The following is a 24,653-nucleotide window of genomic DNA, read 5'->3' as shown; positions in this document are numbered from 1 at the left end:
GAAAGATGGCAGATTTTTGAGTAACTTCCTTTTAAACTATGCTCTTTGAGAGGCATTTTCTTTACCTGCATGGATGGCTAATCTAGCCCCAGAAAAGCATTTTGAAACCTGTTCATCAAAATGTAGCTCTGACAATGTGTAAAATGAACGCTACAGGCACTTTAGTTCTGAAGTGTGAAATGAAGGAGAAACGTTTTTCAATAATAGGTCTGTTCTGCGTGCATATAACACGTGATGAAATACCCTAACACACAGATGAAGGCAATGATAAGCTATGTAACTACTACCAATTGTGCTGATGTATTTGCAATAACTCACACCAACCTTGTCGGCAGCTTCTGTGGCGCCTGGTATTGTGGAGACGGGTAGTAAGACTGGTGGTAAGCCTGCTGAGGATGCTGATTAACTGGGTAAGATGGCACAGGGAAGGTATTTGGTTCCATATCCTATGAAGGAAACATTACAAGAACAGTCACAGATTTACAGTTCGGAAATTGAAATATTTGTTTCATTATTTAGTTGACATTTAAGACCTCATGCAAACAGATCTGGAAATGTCAGATTACTCTTTCCTTTCAAGAAGCTCAGAAGAAAGAAGCAACAGCAGTCTGAAGAGTACTGCTTTCTGGAAAAAATAGAAGGGCTGATCTTGACAAGCGTTTGGTTTGTTTAGCAGCAGTGCTTTGACTGGTTATTGCACCCAGAGACAGAACAGGTCTGCAAAGGAGCGGGGCCAAGGAGGTGGGAAGGAGTGCTCCACTCCCCAGGTGGGATGAGTGCTTCCAGTGTAAGGATGAGGGGGTGGCAGAGCAGGTAAACTGCCCATCAAGCCAAAACAATCCATAAGAGGAACCCACAGTGCTTAAATAGTAGAGAACAGAGGAGCTTTTCCACTGCCTTTAGGAAATCATACTTCTACTCCCTTCTTAGCAAAGAGAAAACATGATTACAGAAATTAAAAAATAAAACAGCTCTGAAGCCTCTGTTAGTGCAAAAATAATAAAAAACTGTCCTCATCTGTTACTTTAGAGACAAATAACAAATAAAGTAATGGAAAGTGGATCATCCCTACCATGGGTACACTTCTTGAAGAATAAGGCATGCCATGTGAAAAGCCTCTCTGTTGGTAGTCTCTTGGTTCTGTTTCTGTTCTAGGAGGTGGTGACTGAAGGGACCTGAAATCCAAGTGATATAAACTGTGTGAGTGTATGAACTTGTTAGAATGACCAAGTAGGCTATGAATCCAAGTGCTTCTTACTTGCTAGATGGATTTACTGTATCTTAGCAAATATCAAACATCAGCAAGACAGTATTTGCCACACATCTGAGAAACAACATAACCTTTTTTTCTGTTTAGGATTATGACAGCTTTGCTTTGCCTCTGTACTAAACAAAAAACCATAAAACTTATCACCGAAGACATGGCAACAAACATAACGGTAAAAGGAAAAAAAATATATTATGGGAACAGAAAAACATTTATCTTGTGTGTCATTGCCAAGGGCAAGCTACACATGACATTTGATGCAGCAGTCTTTGCTTGACCATCTTGGGACTGGAATATGCCTACACATGTTGGTATTGACTTGTGTAAGGAAATGTCTATGGGCTACTTCAAAAGGGCAGAAGAGAAGGTAAGCAGGAGAATATACTTACGAATGACAGCGTGACATTAACCTTCTAAACCATCGCTTCAGCCTGTCTCTCCTTGCAAATGCCAGAACAGCAGCTATAAGGAGTGGTAGGACCAGGAAAAAAAATACCAGTAACCCATTCCTCAATGAGGTGTCTTTGTCTGGTAGGACAAAAGGATGGGAAGGGAAAAAAGTATTATATAGCATTACCACCTCTCACCTCATTGCAGCATTTAGCAGGATTGTAAGACACAAACCAAACTGAAAATCTATGAACAATCAAACAATTTAGTGTCAAAAACCTCTGTATCTCCCCGTTCCTGTATCGTGTACCCCTCTTCTATACCATAAGATGTTTGGGGCAGGGACTACATTTGCATTTACTACCAAACGAAGCATGCTGTCTGCACTCAAATAACAAACGTTAATAAAACAGTGACTTGTCAACATGCATTGCCCTAGCCCACCTAGGCCAGCTGTTAGTCTTGCAGGTGCACATTCAGCTACCTGCAGATACTAGAATAGGGCAGCTACTCATCTCTGTCATCGCAGCTAGAAGGAGCACGCCCATGTGGAGATGCAGGTTCACATCCATGACTTTGAACTTGCATCCTCAGCCAAATTTCATGTTTTCTTTGGATCTAAGATTAGAAAGGGCCGTTTTCCCAGCTTAGATACAGAGAAGTCCAAGATTATTTTGGTCCAAGTTGGCAGAAAACAGGTGAAGACAGTTAAAACAGACCAGTTTCTTTGAAGATCTCCAGCATCCCAAAAGAAAGAAAGGCAACACCTTGAGCTCAAAACCTTAACTAGCATTGCTTGCAAATGAAACCTATTGGCTGCAAACAAAACCTGGTAAACAGCCAACCACCAGCACTTGACACCAGAATTTAGCTGCTTCAAAGCAATCAGACACTCTGCAGTCAGCCCAGCATCACCCTCAGCAAGACAGGCCCACAGCTCCAGAGTTGCCTTCACACTACTTGCCATTATAAGGAGGTCCACTGTCAAGACTTCCTCCGTAGCCTTTAGTCTCACAGTAAGGAGGGGCCCAGCCTGCTTCACAGTGACAATTCCTGTTGTTATTGCACACCTATATTTAAATAAAACACGCACACAAATAAATAAAAATGAGAGGAAGAAGCCATCTATTACTGCACGTCCCCGGAGAAAATATCTTCTGGCTAAGAATAGTGAGAACACAAAGACAGCAAGGTGTCTTCAACTGCTACAGCCTATTTGGAAATCAAAAAAAAATATATATAAACAACTACTAACACTGCACTCAGGAATTTCTCGTCCTAGGATACAGAGCTCAGTGTTATCATTATACATACACCATGACAGAATTGCTGGAATAATACAAATTGTTTTGAAAACTCACTGCAATAGGCATTTTAATATTCATTTTGCAAAGGTCTGTATAAAAAAATGGTAACTTATGCTTCTGTATTTTTAAAAGCAGAACGCTGTAGCCATGACTGTCTATTCTGTCCCTTCCACATCACTCATCCTGGAGAACTTTAACCAGTAATTCCCAGGTCAATTCTAGATAGTCTTTGGCCAGGCCAGGCCAGGCCACGTGTCTCCAAGATTCCACATGATTGAGCAAGCACAGCATTGTTCGGGATGAGCTTCCAAAGATTAGCTGTCCCAGCTGCCCTTTTTTTTTTCTGAGATGCAGTTTCAAATTACATTAGCAATCCTGGAACTGGGAATTATTCCTTCCCAGCAAACAAAATACTATCTTAAGAGCTTTCAAGTATATATATATATATATATATTGATACCATTATACACTGTCATGACCAGAGACATTTTAGAGTTTTATCAAAGTTAAACAAAAAAAAAAGTTACTATTCATCAATTTAAAACTTGCATGACTTACATGATTTGGTACAATTTTTGTGGACTGTTAAAGGCACTTTTCTAATTGACAACATGAAAAAGCAGCTCTTAATAGGAAAACCCACCCTCAAGAACCCCATGTGGTATTTTTAATCACTACATCTTGCATTGTGATTACTTTATTCCACATGAGCAGTCAGTTTATATATTTGCATGGTTATTGGCTCTAAAAATCCAGCGTTCTCCTCACAAAGATGTCAGAGAGCCTTGTATAGAAACACTGCTAGTTATATCAAAACTTGCAGTCTTAGCATCCATTCTAAGTGGACTATTTGTAGGAGCAGAGGCTCCTGCACTACTTACCCCATGCCCGTGACACTGCCTTTCTACATCACAGTCATAGTTCAGGACAGAGGCACTCACGCACTGGAAATGCCTACAGATCTAGGGGAGTTAAAGAGATGCACACAAGTGAAGCATGCTGGCTTTTTACTGACCCACCCCTTCTTCCCACTCCTTGCTCCCCAGGCTGCCTGCTTTACCTCCAATAGCTCTACTGCACATGGCTTTCAAGGCACTCTATTCTCATGGACCCCAAAGCAAGTCTTGGACTCTTGTGTGTTAAACCTTAACTCCACAGGAACATCTCTTCTACAAAAGGTTTCTCAGTATGGGGTCTGAATTGTCACTTGAAGGCTTTTGTCTGGACGTAAAGGATTAGCAGTGTGCGGTATGGGTATGGGGAATGCGCATTCCTCTACTGGTGCTAAGCTTCTCAAGTCTATTTAGTTTAGGTTGATTTTAATTGAAGATTTTCTTAGAGGTATTTGTGCGAGCCTAGTTCTTCCTGCTCACTGATGGAGGAAGGATTCTGACTCTTAAAATACTTGTTTTCTTTTGCTTCATCTACAAATGAGAGGGGTTTTAGATATTTTTTTTTGACGTGCACTGCAATACTAAGCAGTTTGTGGTCATAATGGACTTACTCAGTTCTGCATTAACTATGTGAAGCCCCCCCCAAATAGTGGCCATATGTACCCATGAAACAACGCAGCTGAAAGTTTTATTCACATTAAAACCCTAAATTACTAGCAGTCACTTTTGACTTAATTACCTTTCCAGTACCACATTTGGTGCCTTCATTCACCATTCCTGGATCAGGGACATCAGAGCCTAGCTGGAAATCTACACCCCAGCACGTGGTGCCTCTAATGGGAGTTTGAATAATGGCAGGCTTAATTCCAAAAACAGGCATAGTTTTCACATTTTCACATTGCAGCTTCCCACACATGGCATTCCTACAACATCAACATACAAATACTGTAATGATGACACTAATTTATTCTGAGAAGACAACTAAAAGCAGATATGACCTTTTCTTTCTACTGGAAGACGCTACTTGAAAATAAAATCGAGGCAACCTGCCAAACAGAATTGAGCTGGGCCTCATTTCAGTGCTGGAAGAGTATGGATTTACCCGTTCTTTCTGCAAGCTGCCAGGATCTTTACATTAAAGAAAACACGACCATTTCCTACTCTTTGTCCTGTATGTAAAGACTTCAGGATAAGGACAATCAATGAGGGCAGACGTAGAACAAACTCTCCCTGCCATAGCCCCAAGTCTGAGTGCATGACACAAAGACACCCTGAGGCAACAGAACATTGCATGAATAAGAATTGCAGCACAAGCACAAAAGCTTCAAAACCCAGCTACAGAAGAATTGCCTGAATATTCAAACCCATTTCAACTATTAAGGGCAAGAGTTAAAAGCCAGAGAATCTAAAACAAAAGCCAGCAAAGCCTATGAATGCAGGTGTGGGGACTGGGAGTTAGTTAAGTGCTACTTAACAGCTCCAGAAATTTCAGAACTTTTTTGAAACCTTTTCTAAGCCACCTCACTGTGGTTACTGAGCAACGCATGCATTGCTGATAAGGTTAGATTATGGCATAACATCTCTCTTCCCTAGTGAGCCTGCTGTAAAACCTCAGGTTAATACTGTGGCACCCAAATAAAGATTCTCAATGATACATTTAGGAATTTCTTGATGTGTCAGGCTCAACTCACCAGCTGGAACATTTCTTGTAGTCATGGCCATGGAAACCACAATTGCCAAATCTATCACCCTTGGAGTTCACTTCAGCAAAACAAATGTTCGGGGCAGCTTTGGCTTCTGAAAAAGAACAGCCCATTCCCCCAGACAGAGGAACCAGGTTAAACAGAGACAGAAACATCATCATGTTTCCATTCCCCAAACCAATTACCCTGCTATGCCTAATGTCTTCCATGCAACACAGATAGCTCAAGAGCTTGATCAAAATGATAGAGTGAAAATGTCAGTACAAGGTTTCAAGTTTAAAAAAAAAAAAGTAAAAAAAGTCACTTATCAAATGGCATAATTGACTGCATGTTATTTCTTCAAGTCCTATAAACCAGGAGCTTCACTGTAATAGGAATGCTCAGAAAACTATTACTCGAATCACCAGCACGGCATTAATTGTAACAAAGGAAGAATGTGTGAAGGTAAAGCCATAAATACCACCATTACAAAACCTTTGCCAAAGCCATCTGGTCATTGTTACAGGAAAACAATGAAACATTTTAAATAAGCTCAGTGTTTTCTTTTAACTACATCTCCTAGAAAACCTGAAATATTGTGCTTTTTCTCACTTGAGCCAAAGATATCCTGACATTGTGCATCATAGTACTGGCAAACGCCATTGTAGCAGTAGGCTTCCTCGTTGTGGCACGGGTGACCATTCTGAACGGTGAAGTCTGGCTGGCAGAACTGGGATGTGCCGTTGCAGTACTCTGGTAGGTCACACTCATTGTTACTCGCCCGACACTCAGTTCCTCCAGGAAGGAGCTAAAGAGAGAGTTGTGGGGGGAAACTATCAGAAAATAAAAACCTCACAGCAGCAAATGATGCACCCAACCCACAGTGTGCTCCCAACAAAAAGGGCATTGATCTGCAGCCCTCTGTGGGTGCCGTAGACATGCAGGGCAATTCCCAGCACAGCATGCACTGCTCATCTCACAGATGCACTGGCTAGGTCTACACTCCTTTTCTAAACCCACTGAAGAACACTTCCAAAGAATACATCTCAGTCTCTTACCTGGCAGTTTTTACAGCAGTCACCATAAGCACATGCAGCACCGGATCGGAGCCTACAAGTACCTGGTTCACAGCAAGGATCGCTTTCACATTCCTGAGAACAGAAGTTCTGTGAATGTCAGGAAATCACACCCTCAGCCAGCCACAGGCTGCTCTCCCTTGAGGGGCATGCAAGCTCCCCATGCAAGCTACTAACCTTTGGCGAACCACAGTCACACTCCTCCCCTACGTCTACCAGCCTGTTCCCACAGTATGGGACGCTATAGGTTTCATCAGGCTTGGGAACGTTGAGCAGGCAGCTTCCACCTTTGTTGAGAGTTAGCTTCTCGAAGTCTTCTGCACTGCAGCTGCTGAAGTTCCTTGATCCCCTGTACAGAGAACATAAGCATATCTTTACACCACGTCAATCCACATGCTTGTTGCAGAACAAGCATTACATTTGCTTTCCTGTGATTTGTAAGAACTAAGCACATACACAGGGAGTTTTGACAGTCTGGAATCGCCTCCCCTTTCAGTTACTTACGATGCCCCAGAGCTCATAATGCAACTGCTTGCTCCACAGTGACAGACTCTTTCATCATCGTGGTTCATCCCCAGGTTATGTCCCAGTTCATGAGCCATAATTGATGCAAACATCTGTATACTGATTTTTCCAAACTGCACAAGAGCAAAACAGAGGAGGTTAGTGGACACTTTATATTGAGAAAGTCAGTGTTTACTTATGTGCCAGAGAGTCAATGAAGCTCATTAATGGCCTGTAATTTCACATAAGAGGGCAACCAACCAGCACTGTTCCACAAAATGGCACAGCTGCAGATGTCAGGCAGACACCAACAGGGGACAGATTTGAGATGAATGCTCACAGCTCCCACATACTTCTACAACACAGGTGCTTAAAACGTCAGAGAAATCCTGTCCTTTCCTCATGAGCACTGCATGCTGAGGAGAGGGAAGGCTAATCAATTAGAGGATGCAGAAGACAGTAGAAGAGTTGTGACCCAGGTACCATGGAATTGCCAGAAACAGCGACCACATGAAAGCCCCCATTAAACCACTTCAAAGTGGTTTTCTTGTTAAAGATTCTGCACTTCCAGCAAGACTTGTGGAGCGCAAATTATTTATTTTATCTTGTTCATACTCACAGCATTACTAAAGATATCTCACCACATTAATGCCTCCTGCGTGGCTCTTGGAGCACACTGTTCCTACATAGGCCATTCCAGCAGTGCCACCAAATCCCTTCTTCCTACAGTCATTGAGAGAAAAAGAGAAAGATAATCATCCCAACCATACAGACAACATAATATGGTCTGTTAACAATACAGCCCATCCATACAGCCACTCAGGAGCCTCTGGGCACAAACCACTGGTTTTTCAGCTTTCATATGCTAGCAAATGGGAGGAACACTGCTACAAGTGCTCCTGTTTATTTTGGATATAAAGGTACTACTTCAGCTTTATCTTTTTGTTCATTTTTTTTCTTTTAAATTGAGTTAAGAGATTGCAGAGAGTCAGCCTCTCCCACATATTCCTTCTAAACATGAAAAGCTAAGTTCTCCACCCTTAAAAACATGTGTTTTAATTGGCCATTAACTGCCTTTCTACTATTCCCAAACATAGGTTCCTTTCCTTGCTGACTTCCTTTTCGTTACTACCTTATTTTGCTTCTACACAGATCTTAAAGCTTAAGTAAAATGAACCACATTTTACTTCATACAAAACAATTTTTACAAGTATATTTTTTCAGCCATCTTGCCCTCATAACCTGACCAGTGGTGCTCTGCCTCAGGGGAGAAGAGGCTCTGAGCTCCTGCTGCCCTGCAGGAAGGGGAGCTACTGCTTTGTGCAAGGGCAGACTGGGCAGCTGCCGCTGTGCAAAGCAGTGCTCTCGCCTCTGCCCTCCCTTGTACTTTGGGTAGTGACTTCCTAAGTACTGTGCTATCTGCAGGGGCAGGAAGTGCACGGGGGCACGCGTCCTGCAAATTCTGTGCTTGCTTCAGGCAACAGGAACGGACAGATTAATGTCACACGTCAAAGCTCAAACTGCGCAGCTGGGACACCAACTGCAGAAACAGCTTTTACTCCATGCAGATGCAATGCTCGGCACCAGCCGTATGCTCACTTCCAAGCAAAAAAGCCATACATTACAAGTCTAAACAGCGTACAGTCCTGACAAAGGATTATCTGATTACAAGCTTTACACAATACAAAAAAATATAACATTGCAGGAGATGTGGAACAAGAAAATAAATTTAGGAATTTATCTGGCAGAGAGGACACTGAATTCAAGGACCACAGAAACCTTAAAATCCTTGACTTGGAGAGTTTTCCCATGAAACACAGCAGATTGCATTCGATACTCTGCCGAAAGACAGCTACTTTTGATACTAGAGCACAGCTAAGCCAACAGGAATAGAATAAGCTTCTTAAAAGTCCAAGGGAAAGAACCTCAACTCACAGAACAAACTGGGCACTGTCATGTCTCCGTCGCAGAACAAGATTCTTCTCTCGCCACTGTACAAAGTTTGCCAGCACATCGCCAGCACCTCCGTCTGTACTAATGATGTTTTCGTACTTCCAGATCTCCAGGCCAACCAGTACAATGCGGATGTTCAACATTACGTACATCTGGGGAAGAAAAGATAAAATATAAAGCAGAAATATTTCTGAAGACCTTCAGATAAGAACAAGTGGGTTTGTGTTATGTATCCTACTGTGAGAACCTATTTTTCCTCCTTTTTCCTCCTATTTTTCCTCCTATTTTTCCACTTTTTTTTTTTTAAATTTAGTACACCATTCAAATCACCAGGATGCATTTTCCCATTAAGTTACATTTTAATTACCTAAAGAATCAATGCTTAAATGCCACACTGGCCATACTACTAGGAAATCCAAGACACAAATAAAAAGTAGCCTAAATCCTGACAAATAACATCATCTGAAATAGTCAAGTTTAAAGACATGCTTTTTCTCTAACCTAAAGGTTACGTACACAGAGACAGCAATAACCTGTCCTGTCACTGTGTGTCACAGGTTATAACAGTTCCCTAAGTTAATTCTCAAGTATAACTGCAGATGAATCTGGGGGAGGAAAAAAGCTTTCATAGTGATGACCCATCAGAACAGGTTTAGTTCCTAGCTTGACAAAAACCTTTATTTCATTCTCTCCAAAGTGGTAAGAGAACAAACTCCAAGGTGGAAGTTTATAAGCATAAACACAGCCGAAAGGCTGGCGCACATGCTGTCATTCCTACTTAAGGTCAGCATGTCTGTAACTTACACTATCAAGGAAGTTTGCCAGTTGCACCATGTGTTCTCTTACTTCTGTTTCACTTTTCCCAAAATCTTCAAACTGCAAGATAAATAAACTCGGTCATGAAAAGAAGATAAAGAAAAAAATCAGAAAAATGAATAAAATATTTTAAGACTAGAAACAAAAATCGTTCTTGCCAGGCTCCCAGTCTCCTGCTTAAAAGACACAAAGTTGAACCCCTGCTTGTCAAGGTGATCATCAAGAAAACAGCATTGCTGTTACTGAGCTGTTCAGTATCCAAGAGAAAACAGGAAAGGCAGTTTTTGCCATGTGTTTTCCTTCCATTATTAATTCCTTTGCTGATAGAAGCTCTCCATGTCTGACAGTTTACTGTTTTCTTGAGGAGTATCATACAGTATATGCTTATTCAGTTATAGGTTAACATTTTTGCATAACCTTGTCTAAAGTGTCATTGTCTTTCAACAACCCATTTGGGAATAATGGAGACTGCGGGCTTTTCAAGTCATCTCCCTGGGAGAAGGAAGAGAAAGCAATACACAATCCCTACCTTTTCTTTATCCACAACTATGAATAGCTCCACGTATCTTGTTTGATGTAGGACAGCTCTTTTTCTCTGGGGAAAAAGATTTTGGATAATTTCAAATGTATTAATTCGGGAGTAACTAACAACAAGATGTATTATCTTGTCATATTTCATTTGACACAACTGGTGGTTTAAGAGACACTCTACCAAGTTGAAAACAAGCCAAAACCAAGAAGTGCGATCCAAAGCAACGACAATTTCTCTGCAGCGTTTTACCATTAAAATGGAGGTATACAAGGACTTACTGTTTTCTAAGCAGGGGACCTTTTTACTTTTCACACAGGTTTCTTTGGAAAGACAGTATGCATTTTTATAAAGGAGCAGAAATATACTAACAACCAAACCCTGCAACCTTTTAGTGCTTTTGATACTCCTGCGTTTCCTGCAACTGTGTTCCCATATAGCCAGTCTTTAAACAGCAAGAGGGACGTTCACACCTGTTATACTGATGGTTAGGAGAATGGACTAAACACAATATTCTGCTGGCTTATGATGCAATACTTTGATAATGAGCCTCTCCAATGATGGTACTGTTCCTGCCCTTAAAAGCTCCTGAAAGCTCTGTCAATGAATAATCTAGCTAGCCACTGAACTCTCAAAGCTGTGTGCAGAAGCAGAAGAAAAATTGCAACTGATTTATTGAGACAATTGCATTTTCCAGCAGAGTAGAAAACCCTCTGGATCAGAAACCTTTAGGTATGTGCTAAACCCCAGGAAATCCAATAAGCTGCTTCCATACTCTTAGCTGAACATTCACAAAATCCATTATAGGGGACTATGGAAAAAACAGTGGTGTACTTACTCGCAGCAGCTGAGTCATACTGGGATGGTGATTTTCCCCCGTATGTTCCCTTTCATGGCCTTCGGTTGTTACTCCACACATTGTGGGCTCTTTCTTCACATTATCCAGTGGATATAAAATGTGTTTGGAGCCAGAAGACGAATCAATGGGCTCAATCCCATAGGTGATGTTCCCTATGGTCACCAAACCCCTAAAATTGAGTAGTGTGCAAGAAGTTCTTGGATTAAACACAGAATAGCTATGCAGATTTTTACAGTGGAAAAAAAAAAAAAAAGTTATTCTTTGATAACTAAATGAGTAACTATATCTCTGTCCTCTTTGTCCTTGCAAAACAGCACACTTCACTTAAAGGCTAAACACAGCCTTTCACTGGAAAAGGCCTTCACAAATACAGCAAATTAAACATTTTCAGTCTGCAATGCCTGAGAAATTAAATCACATGTGGAAAAAACGTAGCTCCATTATTATCACCACTTTTGTGTCTGACACGCTGCTGCATCAAACTGAAGTCCCAAAAGGTATGGAAATTAGCCCAACACAAAAAGAATTTCAATCACATTTGAAGTACACAAGCTCAAGTGTAATTCTGTAAAATGTGCAGAATGGTATTTACATTTTTGCACTGAGTGTAGTTCTTCATAATGACCATCAATTCAAGTAAGCCAAAAATTGTGTCAACAAATGGCATTCCGTACTCTGATGCCAAATTGCATTAACTTACTTAAAGCTAGTGGAAGTATCTGTTAACTCTGCCCGATCAAAAGATACTGCAGAAAGACTACATAAAGATACACACTATTGCAGCTCAGCCCCAGGCAATGAATTACCATCTGGCTGAACAGTAGTTAAAAACAGAAAGAATTGTTTCAGGTTCAGTGAGCCGTGAGCCTCACGTGACAACTGCAGCACAAAAGATGAGTTCTGCTACCTGAGCCCCGAGCAAGTGCTGACAGCAACAACAGAATCCAGGATCCCCTCCACGTATCCCTGGTAATGGCAGTGATCCTGTGTGGGAAAACAAAGGCATATTACGCACATATTCCATGCATTTCTGCACACCTAGTACGACCCCTGAGCACATAAATTGCCATGCCTGCCACTGACCCGCAGTAGTTGCGAGTTGACAACAATGTTTAAAGTCAAAGCTGCCGCATACCCTTTACCTATAGTCTACAGCTTCTAATTTGCCTCTGGCTCTACCACAGCATAACAGCATTTCCTCCTCCAGCATGCACCTAGACTTCCTCACGTGCCTTGGTGCCACAAGGACTTCTTTAAGAGAAGCTAATCAAGCTGTCAGATGTATAGGGAGGTAGAGATCCAGTTTGAGTCCTATTCTGTGAAGAATACGCTCTTCACAACTCGATACAGCCAGTAGTTCATTAGATTTGGGTTCAAAACCCCACTTGCCCACTCAGTTGTTCTACCTGAAGCCAGATTCCGAGCTGACACTGTTAACATGCAGTAATACTGACAAGCAGGGCTCAGAGGCATTATCTAGCGACTGGATTTCTTAGCTTTGACACTAAGCCATCCTTCTCTGCAGTTCTGTCCTCCACCCTGCCTCAAATATTTTGAGGCTAGCCCCTCCCTACTGATTTGGGCCAAATCATCATTTAGACTTTGACAAAACAATTTTGGAGAATATTTGGCCTGCATGCAGCCTCCCTCTAGCAAGAAGAGGGCCAACACCTGCTATCCTCGCCAAGGCACTGTGCTGCCTAAACTTCTCAAATGCACAGAACATCCCTCATCAGCCCCAAGGAGACACAATAGTTCCATTTTATCCTCCGTATTAGACATTTTGGAAACTTGAAAAGAGGGTAATACATTCAGCTTTCTCTGGCAAGTGCATTTTTGAATGTTACTATAGGGGTCAGGTGGATTACATCGCCTGTTCTTTCAGCGCTGAATGCCAAGGCATGCACTAATCCTTCAGGGTCACTGTAACTTCCGTAACCTCGTGTAGAAAAAGCATTTTTCCTCTCAATCACTTTTTTATAGGAAGTAGATAGTCAGATCAGGTGCTCTATTTTCAAAAACCAGATCCTATGAATCATATATGACTAACACTTTCCTTTCAAAGGAACAATGCTGATATGTAAGAGGAGCGAAGCCATTAGAAACACTTTCATGCTTTTTGTATCGCAAAAGCTGCTATTTATTCTTATTCTACAAGAGTAATTAAATTTTCAAAGGCAACCTAGCAGGCAGCCTGCTTGTACAGAAGAAGAGGGCTGCAAACATTTTCAGTGAAATAACTCCAACATTATGCATATAATGTCCATATCAAAGGTCCTCCCAGTAGCTCCCAAGTTTCTGGACTAATGGCTAGACTATCAACCCTTGAAACTTCTTAAGAGTCACTAAAACAGGATCTCATAAAACTGAAAAGATGGGTCAGCAGCTGACCAACCTGGAAGACCACCGTGTGCGACAGGAAAAGCTTTACATAGGCATCAGGTAACCCCCCAGTTCTGCTCCATGTCTTCTGCTCTCCATAAGAAACGAAGCCCGCGTCCAGAAGTGGCACAAACACTGCACTGTGCTATATGACAACACCACTCTGAAACAATGAGCTACTTCCCAGCTAAGAAGATTATTTCCTTTTTAGAGTGGAGCTGCTTTTACAGCAATCATCTCTGCATAAAACATGGGGCTATTACAAACTACAGGCCAGAATCTCATACAAAATCAAGGATTCTCTCCAGGAAAGGCATGGCTCATACATGGAATTAGAACTTGGCTCACTGAAAAAACACAATGATAATTACGTAATACACAACTCCCTCAGCATGAAGATGCTCAATGTTCAAGTCACCTTCAGGAAAGGAAAAAAAAAAAAGGAAGAAGTCCTACCTGGACATCTGGATATTCAGATTGCAACTTCCCCTCCTTACTATACGTATAAACTGTGAAATCTTTGGGCAGCAGTTCTCTGTAAGGAAAGAGGACGGAAGAGAAAGAATACAAGAGGAATATCATGAAATACCTATGATGCTACAGCAGGTAGCAAGATGATCCTAATTAAGTGTCACATGTATGTAAATTGTAATTAAATTATCATTCAAAAGGAAAACTCCCCAAAATTAACTAAGAAGATGTGCACTTCTGCAGGAACATCCAAGACATCAGAATGATGGGGCTGTTAATGAAAACGAATCACACACCTCACCCCAGGTAAGAAGAATAAGCGTCAGAAGTCTTTAGCTGGTGCTAACAGCTCACTAGCTTTTGCACAGAAAAAAAAAAAGCACAGCGCTCAGGTGGCTGCATACGACGTCTCTTCCCCAGTTTTGGAAGAAAATGTATTGGGAAAGTCTCCTATGATTAAGACAGCTGACCCATGCTTGTAAATCCACAGATGCCAGCGTAGATGAATTCCCACGTTCCTGAGGGTCAGGAGTTTGGCAAACGGCAGACAGATCGCCATGGCACGTGTTTAAACAGTTATGTCTCTTCTATTATGAAGGCAGTTTTTCAAGGGAAAGAGTCTGATATATGGTAACTTGCTGTTACTCAAGTAGCATTTCAAAAATTAAAAGCAAGACAGACAACATCTATGTTCTCTGTAAGTTACAGATATTAAGAGCTGGGAGATGAAGTTAGCTTCCTCGCTTGTTAGTAGTCTTGTGCTACTGAGACAGGGAAAAAAACTGAAACAATAAACAAAACCCAAAGGAAAGCAGAAATATTTACTTGAAATATAACTCCGTTTGTTTCTTTTTAGATGTGAATGGAGAGTTATTTCAGTGATTCCCTAGATCCCCTTTGAGCAAACTACTACTTCCTTCACTGCAAGAGGATCACCCGTGTCGCAGGAGTTCAATATTCCTGGCTGATAGCCGAGACAACGTGGCTCAACCCACTTTCACTGTCTTTCTCTGCAGATTTCTCAGAGTTAGTTTGTAACTGCCCTTCTCATAAAGAACCTCAGGAATCAAAACTAGCATGCTACGTGCCAACCTGTTATTTGGGCACAATAGTTGGAATTTAATAATCAAGGAATTCATCACTTACTTGTTCTTTTCTAGATGAATTGTGTATTCTTTTCCCTCTATCTCAATAGCATACGACACCTTGTCCTGAACGTAAAAAAGAAAAGTTGCATTTTAATAATGTTAATGAATATAATGTCAGCAACAAAAGTTTGACAGAAACAGCCTGTGCAAGCTACTACTATGGGTACAAGAATTCAGATCACTACTGACACCTTCCACAACTCAGGACCAGCCTGTCCTGTTAGCCTTCACAGATAGCAGCAAAGTCCCTGCGGGAGATGCAACAAAATTTTATCTGCTTCCTTGAAGGATGTGGAGCTCTGCTGACCTCAGCTGCTCCTCTTGTTGTGTTTCTTGCTGGTGCCACAATGCTGGTCGGGGGCCAGGTGTTTGTTGTGCTCCTGACTGACCCTGCTGTGCTGACTCGACTTTGCAATGAGAACCTGGCCTCAGCCATCAGAATTTGCTCTGGTTCCCAGACATCCAAAAAAAATGATGACTGCTGCATCCATACATGTTCTCACCCAAGGCAGGGGGTTGAGCTAGATGATCTTTAAAGGTTGCTTCCAACACAAACCACGCTGATTCTACGTGGCATATCCACACATGAAAACTGCCAGACACACAGATACTACACGTTCCTTGTTAAATCTTGCTGGTTACACTGGAGCAGAAATAAGCAGGGTGGATGTGCCTGAAACCTGTTTTCTTATCGTCCCTACCTCCAGAACCTGGCATCTTTTCCTGTGTAGCTGGGGAAAAGTCACATGAAGAAAGCTATTTCTAAATAGCTTTGTGGTTTTCACATTCCTTGTTTGTAACAACTTTCACAGAAAAGCTCTTAGTTACAGCTGGAAGAGGACAATACTGTTTCAGCATTGAACACTGACAGTGGGCTGGTACCTCCGCAGCCTTGCATTAGCCAAGTGCTATGCACAGCAACTAGGGTCCTTAGATACTACGTGGGTAAGCTGAATTGCCTGATCACTACATTATATACCACAGCAAGAGTACTAGTCAACAAGGGCAATAAGCTACAAGGCATTTTTCTGCATATTAAATTCTGCCAAGGCTTATAAAATCTGTGACTAAAAACATCTGGTCTAATCCGAATACCTTGAAGCATGCAGTCTTTAGTTACGTGATTACAGCAGAACAATACAGGCTGGAAAGTACCCCTGGAGGAGTCTAACCCAGCCCCCAGCTGGGTCAGTACTGCCCAGTACCTGCACTGAGGAGACGTTGGAGGCCTGTCGCCGTTCTCTTCCTAACCTCTGCGGGATTATAACTTCATAGGAGGACAACTGAGAAATCTCCTGGAAACCTAGAAAGGAAGAGAGAAATGCCACCAGATTAGTCCACCTAAAGAAGTGACCATACTGCCAGCCCCACCAGAGCCTTTGTGCAGCGCTGGCAGACTGGCGAGCTCTGCTTTTAAGAGGCAACACAGCACCACACCGCCGAGGCACCCAGGCCTTCAGAGCTATGTACCCCTTGAGCCACGCATCCCAATACAAGAAGTCACACAGGACAGCACAGAGCGTGGCTCCGAGCAAAGCACTCGTGGGTTGCCTTGGGAAAGGCTGCAGAACCAAGCTGAGCAGAACATTTTAAATTGAAAGCTTCACAACTCAATTACTCCCTTACAAGTATCTATCTCATATTCCACCACTTTCCATTAGCAGAAATCAGAGCACGTCAAGCAGGTCAGCACAGAGATAACTCACTCAAGGACAGACAGAAAGGCAGTGTCAAATCCAGGGCTCCTGAGCTGCAGAAACACACCAGCTGGGCGACGGAGCCTCTCCAGCTCAGCTCCCAGGGGCTCCAGCAGTGCCTGGGCTTCCTAACGCTGTGCTTGAGGCCAGCAGAGCTCAGCGTCACGCCCTCAGCCCTGCACACCACTGCTGAGCTGCTGACAAAAAGCCAGTACTGCTCATTACGTTCTTAGAGAGCACTTAAGCACCTTATAAAAACAAGTGGGGCAAAACAAACGCATGCAGAAAAAAAGCCTTTTGCAGATTACTGTATAAATGATTTGCATATGCAACAGACAGATCACCTGATGGAGCAAAAAACAGCCAAGAATCCGCTGTCCTGCATGAGCCATCAGGTTTTCCAGCAACTGTTCCGCATGGACATGCGGACAGGAGTGAACTGCACACCTAAGTTACTTTCCCTAACCGCAGACGCTGCCCCTGTGCCTGGCTGGGAGCCGCTGGCCCCGCGGACGAGGAGCAGCCTTCTGCTGGCTCACAGCTGCGGGTCGGTGAGCTCAGCACCACAGCGTGAGACTCCCGAGCCAAAGGTAGGGGGAAGGGAACGGCCGCACTCCTCGCTGCTGCTTACCTCCAGACGTATCCACCCCACGACTTGGGGTGCTAAGCGGGTGTTTAACTTCTGAGATGCTCCAAAAGCTTTCAGAGGGGGCCCAGGGTGCTGCACACAGTTTTAAAACAGCTGGAGCAGCCTGTGTGTGCCTCCAAGCCCCCAACTTGCTGGGCAGCACCCAAGAGCTCAGGGATGCTCAAGTGCCAGCAGTGATCCCATGCGAGGTGCAGGAACATAGCTGCCTTTCACACCCCATCCCTGCTGGCACCACGAGCTTACCGCACCAGCGCGAGGTTAAAGAGAAGACAGTTCATGCTTCCGGGGTGAGCCCCACACCCTCCTACAGCCTACTTTCCTTTACTTTTTCCCTTCTCGAGCTCAGCATCTCTCTGTGGACAAACACTCCAGCAGCCTGAGGCACAGACTGGGCTGATTTCCTTTTTGCAAAGGATGCAGCCCTCCTTGGTGGAGCTTTGCACAAAAGCAGCATGCAAAGCAGCAGGTGAAAAGCAAAATTTACACCAGGGCAGACCTAGTTATTTACCCCTGCTAGCAAAATTATCTGGAGACCCCTCAGCAGCCCACAAATGCTTTCACGTCTGACACCAAGAGCGCAGCGTTACTTCGCAGCCACAGCCAGGCCCTGCACCGACACCGCCAGAGCAGCAAGGAACGCTACGCCCATCTCTGTGCTTCCCACAATATCCCAGTGATGGCTTCCAGTTTCTCATACTCCACAGTACAAGTGCACACCTGCTTGGAGAGCACAGATGTATTTGTTACTGTGTGCTGTCCGTAATGCAGCGCTTTGTCACATAGGCAGAGGCGGGGCTGTATTGCTTCTCGGGGTACCACACAGTACACATACTGCAGCAGACCTTCCGTTAATTTCTGTGATTGTTGGAGAAGTGTGTAAAAAAAAATCAGAGACACTTCCTGAAAATAGCTCTTGAACAGCAGTTCAAAGGCTACAGAAAGTACAGTGGCAATACTTCCTTGGCCCGAGAACAGCACAGGGAAGGGCTGCTTCCTTCCCCAAGATGAACCACCGAAGTCCACTCCGGCAGGTCAGCTCTCTCCATCTGTCTCTTCCAACCACACGTTTCGGTTCACATCCTGTCGCAGGCTCTCACACACTGCTGCTCTGTGCTTGTTTGCCACCGTGTTTACTGAAGTGGGGGACGAGACGCTGCGAGACTTTAGGAGAATCTCTCGGGACGCAGCCTACAGAAACACCAGGGCCCCGCTCGTCCCCGCAGCGCTCAGAAAGCTGCATGCCTCCCGAAAAGCAACTTGGATGCAGAACACAAAGGCATGAATCATCACACAAAGCTCACGGAACGGAGAACCTCGGGGAGGAACTTCTGGGAAGAGGGCAAGTCCGGGAGGCTGCGTCGCGGAGAAGCAGCAGTGCAGGTGCGTTTTTCAGTTCTCAGAATATTCTGACACTTCTCCCCAGCTTTCTGCTCTCCTTTCCTCACTTCACTACAGCGTGGGATCTGACTTCAGGTGCAATGCCTTATTCTTCCCTTTGTTGTCCGTAGGATTCAGAGGAAGGTGTTTGTCTCCTCCTGTTAGGACAAGCTCAAGTACAGGTGTAGGAAGGCAGCACCTTGCTTCTCATCCATCGGCAGAACTAAGGAGTACAGCAACGCTAATGCAAATCATCATTTTCCCTTCAACTTTCAGTTCTCCTTCCTCCCCTGGCAAACACCCTTTTTCTTCCCATGCTGTAGTACAGATTAGGTTGACGAGCCCACTTAGTTACAGGACAGACAAAAGTTTGCTTTGTGGGAGTCTCATTAGGACGAAACCTCCCTGCTCGGTCTGAAAGCACACACTCCATCACCGGGGCCTCCCAGAACAAGAGCCTCCATTCGAGCAGTTATCTCCATCGCGTGTACCCCAGCTTTATACAGAATCATTTCCATGCTGACTGCCCCACGTAAGATTTCACTCATTAGTAAGCCTCAAGGGGAGCATCTGACTGGTTATTCAGAAACCAGATACAAGGGGCAAACACAACGGATCAGCAATTAAGGCATGCAAAGAGAGCCCTGCCCCTGAATCCTCCTCCTACCCTCAAGGCTTGCTGCTGTGGGACTGGACTGGCTTCTTCTTAGAGGGGCACAAATCTTGACAGCCACTGCCCATCACCGCGGTACCTGAGAGCACACTGCTTATCGCTCACACCTGGGCAGAGCACTAACTGAAATTATTTCCGGAGAAAAGCAATTGCACCCACTGTGTTTATCTTGTCTCATTAAGGACTGCCTTAATTATCAGGAAGACATGAATCACCTTCCCCGCCCTGACTCCGCAGTAAGAATGTCATGCATGCTCCATAGCATGTGGGAGCTTGAAAACCAGTGAAATAAATCAGAGCTGTTGTGGCTTTTCATACACCGAGGGAAGCTGGGGCAGTATTTATCCCCGACAGGTAAGATCTACACTCAGAGGCCAAGCTGCACCTCCTGCCTCCTCGGACCTCGTTGTGCCTGCAGGCCGCTGGCTCCGCTACAGACGCGCGGCCGCAGCCACCCACAGCACATGGCCCAGCCCAGGCATCGCCCGTCTTCTACAGTAACTCCTTCCCCAGCCTTTCAGGTGAGACCAAATACGTTCTCTTCAATGGAAGGAAAAAAGAAAAATCAGGACTGCAGCTTATTACACCCCAGAACTCATTTCCCAATGCCAAGCTCACTCAGCAGGTGACCAGCTCGGGCCATGGGCAGCCAGGTGAGGACCCCACAAGCCCCCTCCTGCACCAAGGAGGATGAGGAAGAGGAGGAGGAGGAGGAGATGGAGGAGGCCAGGCCTTGCAGCAGCAAGCCTCCAAGCCCGTCCCACCTGCAGCACCTCCGGGCACTGCAGCGCTCCAAATGCCAGCAATGGCTGCATGGCCAGATTTCTGCTCAGCACTCCTTTGGGATCCCCCACTGCTTTCAGCATCGCAAGTGCTGACAGAGAGCATCCTTCTTTACAGGAAGCAAAACACTACAATTCCTCTGATCCTACCCAAATTGGTGTACGGCTTTCCATCAGTGAACATCCCAGAGAGGACTGCCAAAGTAACCACACGCTTGTATTTGCCTGCTTCCCTTTACTGAATGGAAGGTTTCCTACTGAGACAGGAAATAATTTAGTTTCACACAAGTATGGCAAAAGCTGCCATTTGCTTTGGATTTATCCAGTGCCTACATCCATCCTCGCAATTTTTAGCCATTTTACTGTAAAAGCAAAGGTGTGGTCATAACCATATTAAAGCAAGAGTGTCAGATAACAGCACTGAGTGCAAACGTGTACCCAACTAATACGAGATTGAATCAAGAGACGCACATTGCTAACGCATTAAATACACAGACTGCTAACCACTGTGTTATAATTGATTGCAGTTAACAGATGAGGTCAACCACACCGTCATCTGACACTTAGGCAGAACGCTGTTTGCGAGGAGGAGCACAGAGAGCTTCACAAAGCCACCCAGCCCACCTTCCTGCCTCCCACCCGTGTCCCCGACGTCCGGCAGCTTTCCTTCGCTGGGGTTTCAGCCGTACATCTACCCCCAGCGGAGGGGACGGGTCCCTCCCCTTCCATCTGGCTGCACGTCTGCTGTATTTTCACAGTTTGTTGGCATTTTCCCCTCTCCCTTCCGCTAAGGAAGTAAAGCCCACTCTTTCAGCAGTCCCTCGTGGAGCATATTTCCTAGGGCTCTGGCCGCTCGGTGCGACCAGGCTCTGCAGTCACACTGCACCTACCCTGAAAAGGGAACCAGAACGGGACACGGTGTGCCAGCGAGGCCTCACAAGTATCAGGCTTCAGATGTTTTGTGAAAGACTGCTTTGTGTTGCTACCTGTCTCCACAGGTTCACTCTTTTCCATACCAAGCAGCCTGGGTGATTCACTTCAGTTTAACTTACTCCAACACTCATTTCCCTGCCAGCATGCTCCTGCACCCCCCTCACGTGCAGGCAATTACTTCCACCTCGGAAGAACACTCGGCACCTGTCCTTCCAGAGCTGCATCTTACTGCCAGGAACTTCTCTCACGTGCCCACGTCACCCGCGCCGCTGATCCCCCTCTGAGGATCCTTTCTGACTGGATGGGTATCATTGCAGGTTCAATACGTGTCCTCTGTATCCCGTTATCAAAACCATAAAGGACTTTGCCAAGCAGCAACTGTTTGAGGAGAAAATTCTGTGAACGGGATTAAAACATCAATTTGGAATGATATCCAACCACTGATTACTTCGATATAAGTCTTCAGCCCATCACATCCCGGGGAAGGCATGTTTCTGTGCAGTTGACCTTTGTTCTAAGATGACAGCTGCAGTTAAGATGTTTTCTTCAAAGTACTGGAAGCAAAACACTCCTTCACTTTCCCTACGTAAATATTATCCAAGTCCACTTATAGATACTCAGAGCTGTACACAAAACAGCAAGCTAACAAATCTACTGCAAAAAAAATAGGAGCATTTCCTATGAAGCCCACGGTTCTGGTTCCTGTCGCCTCAAAGACTAAAGAGTGCCTTGCACGTCCACAGCCGTGCTCCACCTCCCAAGCATCTGGAAACATCAGGACCTCCCTTCTGCAGGGCAGTCCTGCCTGGAACTTCTCTTTCCATCTTCTCCCTGCCTTGCTCTATGTTTTCAGACCACACGGGTCTCTTTGTGTCACTGCCTTCTTAGAAGGCAGGAAAAGATGACCAACAATCACGGCAAGAGAAGAAGTCAGGCACTTGATTTGCTGCTCACCTGAAATATTTAACACTAAAATAGACAAGAATGGTTAATGTAACTTCTGGCATTTTACTAGCGGTGTGGGAAGTTAACGGTGATATCGAGCTCTTCTACAGCAGCGTTTCCAGCAATGTTCTCACCTCCCTCCTACCAAAACCCCGACCTCCGCTGTATGGGTTTCCTGTCTAGACTCTTGGTATTCCCTCTGCCCTTCCAAAGCCACGCTCTGATTTGTCTGCAGGACAGCAGCTACTCTCCTTCCGCAAAAGGACCACCAGCCTTCTTCTCTGGTATTGCCACCAACACGCTCTCCATCCTGGCCCCTCATTTTACAGTGAGAGACAGAGCAAAGCCGCGCTACCCGAGGGTGGGAGACGCTTTACCCCTGCGCGGGTCGCGGGCTCAGGAGCTCTGCCCTCTCACCGCGAGCACCAGCGTGGCGTTGGCTCCGAGGGCAGCGCCTTGCAGAGCCCGCTCAGCTCCTCCACATCGCATCGGCTGCGGAGGTCACCTCTCGTCACACGGCGGAGGCTCGTGGGAACGCTTCTTTTTAGGGATGTCGCTGTCTTTACATTTGGTCGCCAAAGGAAACCATGCAGCATGAATTCAGTCACAGAACTCAGTAGAGTTGAGCAAATAAACTTTTTTTAAAAAATCTTAAGAAATTAGAATGCTCGAGACGCGCAAAAACTACGAAGTCAAGTTACAAGCTTCCTTTTTCCACAAACAAAGCACTACAAGTTGCAACATTAGCTACCCTGAAGTTACTTTCCTCTCTTTATTCTTCACTCAGAGGAAATAATCACAAAACCCTCTTTACTCTGCTGAATGATTGTCCCAGATCTGTTGAAATATGGGTGAGGCAGCGCTGTGTTTCTCATGAGCTGAACAAAAGAATTATCTTAAGCAAACATTGCATCTCCTCAGAAAGTTCAAACCAAAGCATTCAGATACGTTAAAAATTCCTTTAAAAGCTGATGAAGTGCAGCTAGACCACCCTGATACATGTGTTACACCAAGAACAGGGGAAGAGACAGGAGGCAGAAGGCAAAACCCCTGCCCCTGGCAATGCCAGATTGCTTTTTTATGAATTTATACAGGCAAATGCTGACACCTCCCATAGGCACAAACAGGAAGGGAGAATCTACAATATATGCAGATCCCCTAAGGCTACACATCCCTATGTGATTACGTTCATTCAGGAATTTTCAATTAGCAGTTTCCGGTAACAACCCATTTCTGCCTCATATCCCTCTTTGTTGGGGAGCACCCAACACACTTCCACTCCAACCCAAAAGCTGGAGGTGTCTGGAGGAACTGAAACAGGTGACTGGTTCTCGCTGCTCGGTCATGTCCCGATCCGAGACAGCCGAGGCCTAATATCTTTCAGGACAGATCTGGCGTTATTAGCTGGGACACGCTGCCTACACACCACCCGTGGCTCCAGTGACCTGCGCTTCCTCCCTCATCCTTGGGCAGGAACTGAAGCATTAACCCTCAGGACCCCGACGGGCCCATTGTACGCACACATCCAACAACCAGGAGATGCGCCGTGAGCCTTGGCTCCTCGCGGTGCTCACACGCTGCTCTACCTCCCCGACAAGCCTATGGCCCCCTGTCAAAGTCAGGATTTTGTCCGGCGCACGGCTCACAAGCACTGGTGGCAACACGCCAGGTGCCAGGCAAGAAAGTCACAGCTGAGAATCACGCAGAGAGCCACCCCAGGAGCGTTAGTTCTCAGCACAAAGCATCACTGTTAGCTTCAGGAAAGGTTCCTCGATTAGGACGTCCTGAGTATGGAACTATCCATTAACGGCAAACCCAGAGCTTCAACACAACGCAGACACCTTCCGTAGGAAGAAAACAACGGGAGGCGAGACGTGTCAGCCTGCCGCTTCGATGTAACAGAAGCGGCATCACCAGTGCCCATAAACAGCGTGAACACCGCTCGCTGCCGTGCCCGCGCCCTGTTGCAGGAGGTCCCACCACAGGACGCGGCCCCGGCCCCCTGCGAGACCCCAGCGCAGCCCCGGCCGCCCCGCTCACACCGGGGCTCGGGGGGGGGCCGCGGCTGCCCGAGCAGAGGGGACAGGACCCGGGTCCCGCACCCCAGCGGCCGCCCTCCGGGCTGGGGGCGCCGCGGACGGCCCCGGGACCCGCTGCCCCCAGGAGCCCCGGGGGGGCCCCGCGCGGCTCGGGGCCGGCAGCGGCCGCTCCTCCGGGAGGCCCGGACCTGGGCACCGGGGCACGCTCGGCCGGACCCCGCGGCCGCCCCTCAGCGCCGAGGCCCCGCGACCCCCGGCGCCCTCCTCACCTCCCCCCCGGG

General features: G+C 45.4%; 1 protein-coding gene across 2 annotated transcripts in view; it reads right to left on the bottom strand.

Annotated features, from left to right (window-relative positions):
• The window catches only part of ADAM9 (ADAM metallopeptidase domain 9), a 28,579-nt gene that overhangs the window by 2,663 nt on the left and 1,263 nt on the right, over nucleotides 1-24,653 (bottom strand). Inside the window, exons 2-21 of one of the 2 annotated variants that reach the window (XM_035345187.1) lie at nucleotides 16,483-16,580; nucleotides 15,276-15,340; nucleotides 14,115-14,193; nucleotides 12,184-12,260; nucleotides 11,256-11,445; nucleotides 10,418-10,483; nucleotides 9,877-9,948; nucleotides 9,055-9,224; nucleotides 7,761-7,842; nucleotides 7,120-7,253; nucleotides 6,793-6,964; nucleotides 6,598-6,690; nucleotides 6,152-6,347; nucleotides 5,549-5,654; nucleotides 4,597-4,780; nucleotides 3,846-3,926; nucleotides 2,622-2,727; nucleotides 1,656-1,795; nucleotides 1,073-1,162; nucleotides 325-446 (exon numbers count right to left, since the gene is read on the bottom strand). In XM_035345187.1, coding sequence (XP_035201078.1) covers nucleotides 325-446; nucleotides 1,073-1,162; nucleotides 1,656-1,795; nucleotides 2,622-2,727; nucleotides 3,846-3,926; nucleotides 4,597-4,780; nucleotides 5,549-5,654; nucleotides 6,152-6,347; nucleotides 6,598-6,690; nucleotides 6,793-6,964; nucleotides 7,120-7,253; nucleotides 7,761-7,842; nucleotides 9,055-9,224; nucleotides 9,877-9,948; nucleotides 10,418-10,483; nucleotides 11,256-11,445; nucleotides 12,184-12,260; nucleotides 14,115-14,193; nucleotides 15,276-15,340; nucleotides 16,483-16,580 — 2,323 coding nt within the window. Of the gene's footprint in view, nucleotides 1-324; nucleotides 447-1,072; nucleotides 1,176-1,655; nucleotides 1,796-2,621; nucleotides 2,728-3,845; nucleotides 3,927-4,596; nucleotides 4,781-5,548; nucleotides 5,655-6,151; nucleotides 6,348-6,597; nucleotides 6,691-6,792; nucleotides 6,965-7,119; nucleotides 7,254-7,760; nucleotides 7,843-9,054; nucleotides 9,225-9,876; nucleotides 9,949-10,417; nucleotides 10,484-11,255; nucleotides 11,446-12,183; nucleotides 12,261-14,114; nucleotides 14,194-15,275; nucleotides 15,341-16,482; nucleotides 16,581-24,653 lie in introns of both variants that reach the window. The other variant, XM_035345186.1, reaches the window with a different exon arrangement.

This window comes from Oxyura jamaicensis, chromosome 22, assembly GCF_011077185.1.
Source record: "Oxyura jamaicensis isolate SHBP4307 breed ruddy duck chromosome 22, BPBGC_Ojam_1.0, whole genome shotgun sequence".
Taxonomy (NCBI): domain Eukaryota; kingdom Metazoa; phylum Chordata; class Aves; order Anseriformes; family Anatidae; genus Oxyura; species Oxyura jamaicensis.
The sequence above is the reverse complement of the archived record's forward strand: the minus strand, read 5'-3'. Positions and strand labels throughout refer to the sequence as shown.